Source organism: Macaca thibetana, chromosome 20 (assembly GCF_024542745.1).
Source record: "Macaca thibetana thibetana isolate TM-01 chromosome 20, ASM2454274v1, whole genome shotgun sequence".
Lineage (NCBI taxonomy): Eukaryota > Metazoa > Chordata > Mammalia > Primates > Cercopithecidae > Macaca > Macaca thibetana.
In genome coordinates this window covers 24,630,372-24,642,592 of record NC_065597.1, presented here as the reverse complement: position 1 = coordinate 24,642,592, position 12,221 = coordinate 24,630,372, and the positions used below count along the sequence as shown (strand labels likewise).

At 53.2% G+C, this 12,221-nt stretch overlaps 1 protein-coding gene across 1 annotated transcript in view; it reads right to left on the bottom strand.

The window, feature by feature from the left end:
- CMIP (c-Maf inducing protein) overlaps positions 1–12,221 on the bottom strand; it is a 266,897-nt gene that overhangs the window by 80,456 nt on the left and 174,220 nt on the right. Inside the window, exon 3 of the mRNA XM_050773197.1 lies at positions 10,220–10,270. Within this exon, the coding sequence (XP_050629154.1) occupies positions 10,220–10,270 (51 nt within the window). The remainder of the gene's footprint in view (positions 1–10,219; positions 10,271–12,221) is intronic.

Below are 12,221 nucleotides of genomic sequence, written 5' to 3'. Positions count from 1 at the left end.
GCTAGAAATCAGGATAGCCGTGGCTGCCCATGGTGGGGAGGAGGGGCCGAGGTGAATGGCAACTCTTTTTGATTTGTACACTTTTCTAGATGTATTTTATCCTTCAATGAGAAGTTTATTTCAAAAACGACCTGTGTCTTTCAAAAATGACCTGTGTCTCTTCCAAAGACAACAGCTCCAGCTGGGCAAAGTGGCAGCTCTGTGGGCTCCAACGGAAGAGGACAAAAGACCCATCCTCCTGTCCCCTGGGTTCAAATCCCAGCCCTGCCTGTCTCTAGCTGTGTGATCCTGGACAGGCCTCTCTGCTTACTCAGCTCCTCCTTCAAGACAGGCTTAACCAAATTTTGAGAAGATTTCACAAGATAATACAAAGAAAAGCCCCCAGCAGAGCTCCTGACCCTAGTAGGTGCCTAATAATTGTTTTTCTCTCCCTCCACTGTAATGAAAGCCCTCAAGAGCATGGGCTCTCCTTCCCAAGGCTCTTGGCCCTCTGCCACTTGTTAGTTTCAATCCCTGAAGCAGCCCTGGTTACTAGTTATGGGGTCCCTGATGACCCACTGTGGGGCTTGGGCTGTGGCTGGGAGACGCTGGTGACTGTGGCCCTCGCAGGCTGCAGGGGACCGGCAGCCTGGCCCCAAAAGGTTTCCCCATTTGGATTGAACATGTGCATAAAGAGGCTGCTGGGCTGGACTCGCTTCCCCTCTGTAGGGGCCTTGAAGGCCTTTGCTTGCTCACCAGCTGTACCTCCCGCTGAGGGCCCCTCCTGCAGTCTTGGAGTGGGCTGGGCCCCCTGCCTCTGGGGAATGCCCCTCCTTTCACAGTTCCCCACTGAATCCCTTTGATCCCCTCTTAAGAGGTCACAAAGCCCTCTTTGACTGAGTGCCAGAAATTAATCTGGATAGAATTCCTGCCTTTTCAACCTGGACAAAGCAGGCAGGTGGTTGGGCCTGTAAGAGGACTGAGGCCGACTCCCGCCCATCCTTGCCCCCTCCCCGGTTCTGCTTCCTTCTCGGAGGGTAGGGCCCTCCAAGAACGGACCCACGGTGCCTGCCTGGAAGCTCCACAGAAGCTTCCATGAGAAAGTGCCACGGAGGCACAGTCAGAGCCAGTGGCACTGACCCGGCCTCCAGCAGCACTCGCCCCACAGGCCTGGGCGGTCACTCACATAGGATGAAGGACACTTTCACTGCCTCTGCCAGCTGGGTGGCCTGGCAGGGACTATGCCGAGAAGAGCTCTGCCTCAGGGCAAAGCATGTGGTAGCTGATGGGTGATGCCCGCCCTGGGCTCACGAGTTGGTGGCCTGTGTGCCACACATGTGCCTCCGTCTTCTGCAGCCCTGTCTCCTAGCACCCTCCGGCACCAAGAGCCTGTTTCCCTCTGTGTCCTTGTTCATTAGAGAAGAAGAATGAATGTTCTGAGTGGGTACCACATGGCGGTGCTATTCTAAATACTGAACAGCTATGAACCCATTTACTCCCCATAAGAACCCAGTGAGCTCGGTTTCATTTGACTCAAGAGGCCCAGAGATGAAAGTAACTAGTCCAGCGTCACACAGCCAGTAGGAGGTGGATCAGGGTTGGAACCTGGGCAGTCTGGCCCTGAAGCACTGTAGAAAGTATTATTTTGGGAGCAAAGAGGTAATAGGTGGTGAAAGCCACCCAAAAATATCCTTCTCTCTGGCCCAGGAGCCACTTCTAGAAATCTGCCCTAAACAAGTAATTCAAATAAAGTGAAAGCTGAGATACGCGACGGTCATGGCTGCATTATCCATAATTGAGGAAAGCTGGGAACGACCCAAATGGCGACCACAGAGGAGCCCTTTGGTAAACGGCACCAGCCTCTTCGTGGACGATTATGCAGCCATTAGGAAGCCTCCCCTGGGAGCTGTGGCACGGCACTGGGATGTCTGAGCTGCCATGACTTGGCGAGGCTCACAGGACTGTCCGTGTGCCTGGCCACAGCTGCCAAAATGGCCGCGTGAAGATGGATGCAGCCTCGGAGGAGAACTGCAAGGTCAGAACTGGCAGGAGCTGGGGGCACTGACCTTGATGTGATTGTAAAAACGGTAGAAAAGGACACAGAGAGTGAGGAAGGTGACCAAGACGGGGTTAGATGGGCAATACGGAGGTGGGGTGGGGTTCAAGGGCAACGTCTTCCCTCAAGACCAAGGGATGAGCTGGGCTAGAGGGGATAGGCCCAGCCAGGAGCCACCTACGTGAGGGATGGTGTGGAGCAAGGGAGTCAGGTGCAAGGTCAGATGTGGGCTTCCAAATCTCAAGTTTAAAGTCAGGGGACACAGCGGCCAGTGTGTTTGGGGAAGATGTGGAAGCGGGTGAGTCCTGAGTTTGACACCAGGCCTGGGAGATGTGGTCTGACAGTGGCTGCGCTGGTGTCACGCAAGACAGGATGAGGCAATCAGCTCTTCTCCACGAGAAACAGGGGTTTGCCCAGTCAGAGATCAATTCACATTATTCTCTTTTTTTTTTTTTTTTTTTTGAGCACAGTTTCACTCTGTCACCCAGGCTGGAGTGTAGTGGCACCATCTCGGCTCACTGCAACCTCTGCCTCCCAGGTCCAAGCGATTCTCACGCTTCAGCCTCCTGAGTAGCTGGGACTACAGGCCTGAGCCACCACGCCCGGCTAATTTTTGTATTTTTAGTAGAGACGGGGTTTCACCATGTTGGCCAGGCTTGTCTTGAACTCCTGACCTCAAGTATCTGCCTGCCTCATCCTCTCAAAGTGCTGGGATTATAGGTGTGAGCCACTGCACCTGGCCAATTCACATAATCCTAATGGTGATGGGAGACGTAGGGAAAAATGGAAAGCTCTCATGCAAGCCTCAGGCACCAGAAACACCCAGGCTCTACCCAGATGTGCCACGAGAACAGGTGGGAGCTAGGGTGCTGCTCCCAAGTGCACATCAGGTGTGAGAAGTGTCTGGTGAGCGTGTGTCTGTGTACATGCGTGCAGGTGCAGTTGGGAGCCACACTCCCAGTGGCTAAAGTCCCAGGTTCTGGACTCACTCAGACGTCTGTTCAAATCCCAGGTAAGCCACTGAATAGCTGTGTGACCTTGAGTGAGTGATTTAACCTCAGCCTCAGTTTCCACATCTGTACAATGGGAGAACAGGAGAAACAGGCACCTCCTCAGGGCTGTGAGGATTTGCCAAGCTGAGTAAGTGAGGCACTGGCACACGCCCGGCACAGGAGTAAGTGTCCATCATGACTCGGGGACCAGCTGCAGCCTTGTGCTGAGGCCTTGGGGTGCAACTGGGGGCTTGGCTTGGGCTGGATGAAGACTTGGGGGATGTGAGCTTGGGAAGGGATTTGCAGCCTGGTGGAGAGAGCGCCTGGGGCCACATCTCTAGGACACTAGGAGTGGCTCTTCTCCAGGGAGGCTCCCATGACCAGGAGGTGACTCAGGGGAGGTGGGATCCGGGAGGAAGGTCAGAGCCGGGCGTGACAGCCCCCACTGGAGGCCTGGTCCGGAGCCTCAGGCTTTCCGCTTTCCTAGGGATCCCCCCATCTAGCATGGCCCTCGGTGAGGGGCCAGGGGAGGCATCAGCTCAACGGTCCTGTGTCATTCTGACCTGGTCCCCCGGGGCTTTCCCCTGCACGGGGATGTGGGTGACGGATCCCGCCCCGCTGAGGGCGCAGCAGGTGGGGAGGAGACGACCCAGGCCCTGCCCTCAGCTTCCGGCCAGGTGGGCTTTACCTCTCTGAGCCCCACGCACTTTGCCTTGGTGCTGGGGACTTTGAGGGTGGTGGTTCCCCAGTGCCAGCTCCCAACACAGAACACGGAACAGACTCATTCCAGAGGCGCCGCAGCCACTCATGAGGTGGAAGCGAGATCGTGACCCTTGCTGGGAGGCATCTGGCTTTGGCACCGTCCTTTATCCCCTTGGACTCTCGGTCCCCTCCGCTATGAGATGGGGGAGGGATGTGGACCCCGCAGAACTGTTTCTGGGCTCAAAGGAGCACAGGGGCACATAGTGCTGGACACAGGGGATGCTCCATGGCCAGGCCAAGGCAGAGATGGTCCTGAGGGCGGGCTTCCCACCCACCCCAGCCCTCACAGGCCATGAGTCAGCCAGGACCACCAGCAGGGGCTGGAAGGGGATGCCGGGGAGAAGGGCTGAGCCAGCTGCTCCCACCATGTCGGACCCACTCGGAGACACACTGATGATGGCGCATGAGAGGCTCCCACGCGTGGGCTCCTACCAGGATCCCTTCTGCCAGCTGCACAAACAACAGAGCCTTCGATCCTCACACGGCCCAGTAACGAGACGCCAGGATCATCCCCATTCCACAGAGGAGAAAACTGAGGCCCAAATAAACACACTCCAAACCAGCACACTCATAGTCTCCCCACAGGCCACACACACACTCACACACACCTAAAACAGTCACCCCACATGCCACGTACACACACTCATAAAATAGTCACCTCATATGCCACACACACACATTTATAAAATAGTTACCCCATATGCCACACACACCACACACACACTCACAGTCACCCGCACACACCACACGCACACATACACAAACACACACACACATAAAATAGTCACCCCACAGGCCACACACACACACACATACACACTCATAAAATAGTCACCCCATATGCCACACACAGTCACTCCCACACACCACACACACAAAAAATAGTCACCCCATAGGCCACAGTCACCCCCACACGCCACACACACACACACAAGCACATAGTCACCCCACATGCCACACATACACACACACTCATAGTCACCCCACACCCCACACACACTCATAAAATAGTCACCTCACACGTCACACACACACACTCATAACACAGTCACCCCACATGCCACACACATGCAGTCACCCACACGTGACACGCACGCATAGTGACCACACATGCCACATACACACACTCGTAGTCACCTCACACGCTACACACACACACAACAGTCACCTCACCACACACACTCATAAAATAGTCACCCCACACAACACACAATCACAGTCACTCTTGCTCTCACACACACTCTCACACATTCACTCTTACATTCACACACACACATTCTCACCCGCACACACACCCACTCTCACACTCACACACCCCACATTCTTTTCCACCCTTCTCCACAGAGGAGGGACAGAGGCCTGGGCTTGGATGGGGTGACTGAGGGGCTGTGGCCCCCCTGGGGGGCTGGGAAATCTGCCCAGCAAGAAGAAGACAGCGAGGCCAGGGCAGGCGGCCAGAAAGGATCCAAACCTGGGCTGGGATTTTCCCAGAGCCAAGGGCACTCCTCTGGCCCTGGCAGCCCTGGGACAGGAACATAGGCCAGCTTCTTGTGACACACAGTCTGCTCCTTGAACCCCAGCTCTGGGGCTTGGCCCCTGGGGCTGTTCTGAGTGACCTCGCTTCCCCCAGGGAAAAACCATTTTGGTTTCCAGGACTTGTGTGCCTCGGCCTGAGGAACCTGTCTCAGGAAGCGAGAAGGTGGAGAGGTACCAGGAGCCCAGCTCCCACAGCAGGTGCATCCTGGCCTCTCAGGGCTCCTCTAGGAGCCTGCTGTGTGTCTCCTCACAGACCGGTAGCCTGGACCTGTCACCTGGGCCTGTTCACATGGACAGACTTGTCCCTCACAGCTGTGCATACCTGGGTCTCTCACCTCGAAACCCTGGACACAGAAACAGGCCAATCTTCTCATTGCTTTGTAAACACACACGGTCTCCTCACAGCCTGAACACGCTCTTGGCCTTGCCCCACAAACTGGGCCTTCACGGCCTCGCATGCACAGGCCTGATCCCTCATAGCCTCGTGTGCAGACAGGCCTGTTGCCACAGGGCTTGGCCTCCGAGGGCCAGGGCAGGAGCCAGGAGGTACATCTGAGTCAGAAATGAAGCCTCATTAACCCAGAATAACTGTTTAATGCTTCCACACCCCTGGGAATTAGCCTCAAGGGCTGAACCACCCAAACCAAACAGGGCTGGCCTCCCCATGGGGCCCTCAGGACTGCAGGCTCTAGCGAATGCTGGGAGGCAGAGCAGCCCTGGGCCGGGAGATCCTGGCCCTCCTCCCGCAGGCTCCAGGCCTCCTCACATCTCCCAGACCAACACGGCAGAGGCCAGGCCGGGAAGGCTGGGAGGAAGAGCAGAGCTGCTCGGACAAAGAGGCAAGGATGTTCAGGGTCTAATCCCGCTTGCCTTCTTGGTGGCGTTGGAACCTTGTGCGAATGACTTATACTCTCTACACTCAGATTTCCCCATCTGCAAATGTCGATAGGAACAGAACCTATTCAGTGAGAGGAAGTAATTCACAAAACGCAGCATCCAATGCTGAGTAAACTCCTCCAACACGGGGGCTACGACTGCGTGTGAACAGCTCAAAGTTCTGAGCGGAGGCCACAAAAACAGCACTGTTACCCAGATGGAAGAGCGTGAACAAGATGCTGGATATTTTACCCCCGCTCTGCCTTCTTCCACAAAACAATTTGAGGTCGATTCTATAGCAGCAGTTGTCAACCTTGTTTTCATGACTGTCCACATAAAGAGCTCTAGTGTCTCCCCTATCTGTCCTCCCTTTGAAAGAAATACTCAAGAATACGATTTCGTTGAATAGGGTGGAGCTTTGGAGGGCCACAGACTATTGTAATCATTAAGATTTGTTTAAATCTCAAAGAACCAATTTTGGTCCCGTTAGGGGTGATGTGGCCCCTGTTGGGAATGCCGGTAGAGATGCAAGTCCAACTTGATAAAAACTAAGCAATGGGAACACAGTATTTAGGAGGTTGCATTCTTTTTTTTTTTTTTTTTTATTGAGACAGAGTCTTGCACTTTCCCCCAGGCTAGAGGTGGCATTCTTTACGTACAGAAGAATGTGTTCTGACTGTGTGTGCACTGCAGCCACAGGAAACAAATGTATACTGGTGTAGGAGAGAAAACGACAAAAACATTTAGAAAGTTAAAAAATTCAAGCTGAGGTGGTGGAATTTCTAAAGGTCCTCAATTTTGATGTTCCACTGATTTTTTTTTTTCCAGTTAAAGACAGAGAAAAGAAGAGAAAAGAAACAAGGAAGGAAAAGAAAAGAAAAACCTCAAATAGGTGGTTGTAAATAAAGAGGGGAGAGAGTGGCCATATCAGCAGAAGCAGAGGGGTCAAGTCCTGGGAGGGCTGCGGAGTCCCAGTCTCAGAGAAAGGCACTGTTTGATTAAGGAGGAGGTAGGACAGCCGCCCAGATCTGGACTGAAATCTGCTGGGTAACTACGGGTAAATCACTTGCTCTCTCTGAGCCTTGGTTCTTTTACTTGCTTAACGACAACGAACCAGAAACGACCTGGCCAGTCCTGGCGTCTCATAGGTACTCACTAACGGTATCTGAATTAGGTGAACACGTTCTGGAATCTGTCCATAGAACCAGGGTTCAAATTCAGGTTTCCCAGCTCATTTTGCTAGCTGGCGGTACCTCCAAAACACCTGACGTTTCTTTGCCATTTTAAAAGGAAGGAGAGCATGCCTTCTCAAATATCACCAAAACTGGGTACAAAGAGCCACAGGAATTGAAATCAAGTTAAATATCACTGCCACCTGGTGGCAGCATACCTAAATTATTGGGGGGCAATAGTCCAAGGGGAAAAACTGTCAGCATCTTAAGCATGCTGTAGACACAGCCAAAGCTTACACCCTGAGAATGAAGACCCCTTGATCGCCTGGCCAGTGGGCCGGCACGCAGCCAGGCATCTGCCAGTTCCTTGACATCCTGATTTAGGTTTTCTGAAATTTTTAAAAACTGGTTGATTAAATTTAGCAACCATAAATAAACCGGATGCCACCATAATTGAATGTAAACATCCAGGTCTTCATGAGAGCTGCTAGAAACAGTGATCCCAGTTCTAGACTTGCTCAATCAACAGTGTGAATCCCACATGCAATCCTTAACATTTTGGGGGTGGGGCATGGCAGTCTCACTCTATCACTCAGGTTGGAGTGCAGTGGAGCGATCTCAGCTCACTACAACCTCCATCTCCCAGGCTCAAGTGATCCTCCCACCTCAGCCTCCCAAGTAGCTGGGACCACAAGGGCGCACCACTACGCCCGGCTAATTGTTTGTATTTTTGGTAGAGATGGGGTTTCGCCATGTTGCCCAGGCTGGTCTTGAACTCCTGAGTTTGGCTATCCGCCCGCCTTGGCCTCCCAAAGTGTTAGGATTACAGGCGTGGGCCACCACACCTGGCCAGTCCTTGACATTTGAATGTTTCAAGCCCGAGCTTTTAAATCATCTTTCTAGCCAAAGCCTCCTGAAGTCCATTTCTGTGCCCATCATCTTGGTTGCCCCTTGCAGCTATGCAATACTCACAGATTTCACAAATGCTGCCTTCCAGGTGCACGTGGAAGTACTGTTGAAAATGCAGACCAGAGAAAGGCAGAAAACAGAGCCTTGTGCAATACTGCACCTGACAGCCTTCATTGATACTCATCTTGGCCTCCTTTTAAACAAGGCATTTTTCTCCCAACCTGTCAGGTAGGCAGTATGTCTCCAAGTACATTCTGCCCTGTCCTGAGCTAAGAGAAAATGCAAGGCTGTCACTTACTGAGGCCCCACAAGCAAAACACCACGGGGAAGGGAAGAGGTGGTACCCCCGTCACCACCACCGCTCAGTCCTCCCTCTCAACTGCTCTGGCATCTGACTCCCAGATGGTCCCCAGTAGGTGCTGACGAACGCCCTGCCTGTCCTAAGACACACTCGTACCTGGGCACGTAGAGAGAATCAGGTATCAGAGATGTTCTCCCAGTGGAAACGGAGCTCTCAGCAGCATCTGCTGATCACACGAGCCGGTGAGCACCACCTTACCTGCTTGGCTGACATCTGTGCCTTCCCGCTCCACTACATTCAGAAATCTCCAGCACATACAGGTACTGGAAAGGTCGAGCTGAGCCATGCCTCAGCCCCTTCCTAACGACGGGAGCTTGGACTACAGTCTGAGCCTCACCTTTCCCATATGGAAATGGCAACAATGATAATCATCAACCTTATGCGGTTGTGGTGACAGTGAAATGGACATGATGAGTCTAGCAGAGCTCCTGGCACACAGCAGGAGCTCAAAACACGCTAGTCCTGGCACACAGTAGGAGCTCAGTAAACACTAGTTCTCTTTCCTTTTGCAGCCCCAACTTGGAGACTCAGTTCAGTTTCTGAGACTTGGCCCCACAGCACAAAGCAAGAGGACCAGCCGCTGACACGGGAAAGGAGGGGAGGGGCACTCTCTGGGACCAGGAAAGTCATTTTCTGGGGTTGTCTTTCTGCCCCCAACCCTGGCAGTTGGGGGAGCCGCTCTGGAGCCATGAGAGGAATCCTGAGTGTTCCCTGGGTCCTCCCAACACGTGATACGGCACCCAGCTCTGCTCGGGGCCAGCTGTTCATCCCCTGCGGCTCCCCAGCTTACTGTGAGGATGACAACTTACGACACACTGGTCATTCCAGCCACACCCTGCTGGTGCTGTGGGGCCCAGGGCCTGTCAAAGCTTGTTCTAAACCAGAAGATCAGAAGACAAGGAAAGACAGGGAGGCAGGGCAGGAATGAGAAGCTGACTGTACGTGCTTCACGCCCTGGTCCTGACGTCAGGGTTTCTATCGCCTGAGCCATGGGGCAGAACTCGGGCTCCCCCTCGGGTGGCTGGGGGACCCTTCTTAGGAGATCCGCCCCTGGGTCTCCAAGATGAATTTCCCTTTACATGCCAGAAAGCTCTGAACCATCCTATGCAGAGCTAGAATCAGAAAATTAGGCCAGAGAATCTGACAACTGAAAAGCAGTGAAGACTACAGAAATAGGGCTCGGGAGTTTGAATCTCTGTTAAGTTTACACTTGGCACGGCCTTTGGAAGTTACTTTCAACTAAGCATCTTGAACCCTGAAGTCCAGCCTCCCCGGCTGGACTCCCCTCAGGGTCACCCTCACTCTGAGAGCAAGAAGTTCTATGATCCTTTTGAAGCAGGAAAACAGCTATAGGGCTTGAGAACACCAGGGCGAGAAGGCCATTTCAGCACTGCAGGGGATGGGAACAGCAGAGGACGAAGAGCCAGGGGCTCTTAGACAGGGGAGCAAAGTTCCTCAGCTGAGCCATCTGGAAGGCATGAGTTCTCCACTTTCATGCCTCTGGGTGACAGATTGCCTTTAAGCCATCACACCGCTGCCTGAGTCGCTTTAAACAAGCAACTGAGTCAGGACTTACCTTCCACTGCAGAGAATGGAACCACTGGTCTCGCAGGTAGCTGTTGGCAGCCTGTAACGACAAGAACAGGACAGCAATGTCCGGTCATCAGCTTGCGGCATCTCAGGGCATTTCAAGGCCAGCCATGTGAGCCCCCCAGGCTGCTCTGTGGACAGTGTCTGCCCTGTGACCCTAACGAGTCCGCTGAAAGATATGCTAAGCTGAGCCGTTGTGTGCAAAACCAAAACAGAAGGACCGGCCAGGGAGGATTTCCTCAAAACAAGACATCACTAGCACCATGTGCTTCCTTTGCTGGATATGAGTGACTTCAGACACTGCTGACTCGAGAGCTTTAACTGCGCACACAGCCGGACTTAGGGACACGGGAGGGGCTGGGATGAACTAGTTAGAGGCCCGAAGTGAGGATGGTGGGGGCTGGCTGGAGGCCTGTGCATGAGGACTGTTCTAGGAACTTGGCTTTTGTTATCCACATAGTCTATCCTTGGTCCTCACAGCAACCCTATGAGGTGGCACCTACCATTATGCCCATGTCACAGAGGGAAAAATTGAGACCCCAAGATCTCACAATGAAGTGCATTCAAACCCAGGGCAGCCTGGCTTCCAAGTCTGTGCATTTAACCATGACCTTCTCCTGCCAATGGCAGAAGGTCATAGTAGACGGCATCCAGCAGACCTAGGCTAAACATGACAGTGGGGGAAAGAAAATCTTCTCTGATCTACCCTACAGTAGTTCTGAGTCTTTGGATATCTCAGCCTCAATTTTCCCATCTGTAAAATGGGGACAGTAACCCTGATTTTGCAGGGATGTTGTAAGGACCAGAAATTATTCTTGTAGAACATCTAGAACCATGCTTGGCATATGGCAGGTGGTCAAAAATGCACCCATTGTTATTATTATTGTTATCATTATCATTGCCATCATCAAGTCCTTTCCAACAAAATGCAGCCCAAGGCATCCCTCCCAGCCCTCATGAGTATCACTGCGGCTCTCACCTCCTTTCTCAATCTGCTAATAGAACAGTAAAGCTATGGTGTTTCATGGACACCAGACACAGCTCTGAGTCCTAGGTGTGGACTGGCTCATTCAGTCCTTACAAGACAGCCCTGTGAAGTCGGTACTGTCAACATCTCATGGTACAAATGAGGAAACTGAGACTTCGGAAGTTAAAAACTTTCCTGAGGGTTCACAGACATGTGGTGCGGGGCCAGGAACTGAACCGAGGTGGTCTGACTCCTGCTGTAAACCACAACACCGGGCCATTCTGAGTTCCCCATTGGCTACCCCTCCACTCCACGCAGGGCCAAAATGCAGTGTGCGTTCCCCACCAGAATCCACAGCCCTCTCTCCAAAGTGGCCCTGCCTCTGACGGTTCAGGGGTCTGATGAAGGCTGGAGCCTCTCTTCAAGCACGAAAGTCCACCTTCTGCCTCGATGCACACAGACACACCACACAAACTCAAGCGTGTAGCCCCTTTGGTTCACCCTCGTTTGAGGAGATCCAGGTCACGCTACAGGTGACCACCTCTCGCTCCCCAAGTCATCTACGAAACATCAGCTGCTCTCCCAGGTCAGGGTCTGGAGCAATCTCTGGCCTTGGATAAATGATCCATTCCAGCAGCAAGTGTGGTGAGGAATCAGGCTCTCGTGGGTGAGTTCAGAGACTCAGGGTTTTGAATCCTGGACTAGACGAATCCACACCAGCCACCCCAAGGCTGGTGGAGCTTGAGTCTGCCCAAGTGCCAAGCAGACAGAAGGCAAGCCCTCCATGTGACACAGGAACTCCTACAAGGGCTGAGCCTCTTACAGGTGCAGGTTCAAGTCCCGGCTCTGCCATGTGTAGTGATGTGACCTGGAGCAAGTTGACTGATGACCCAAGCCTGTGCCCCCTGCCTGAAGCTGCGGAGGCCGAAGAGGAAAAACAGCCCCCTGGAGAGACTGTTGCTGAGCTCCTTCCCATCAGCACTGCCCAAGCTCTACTGGTCTTGTGACAATTCCTATTCAT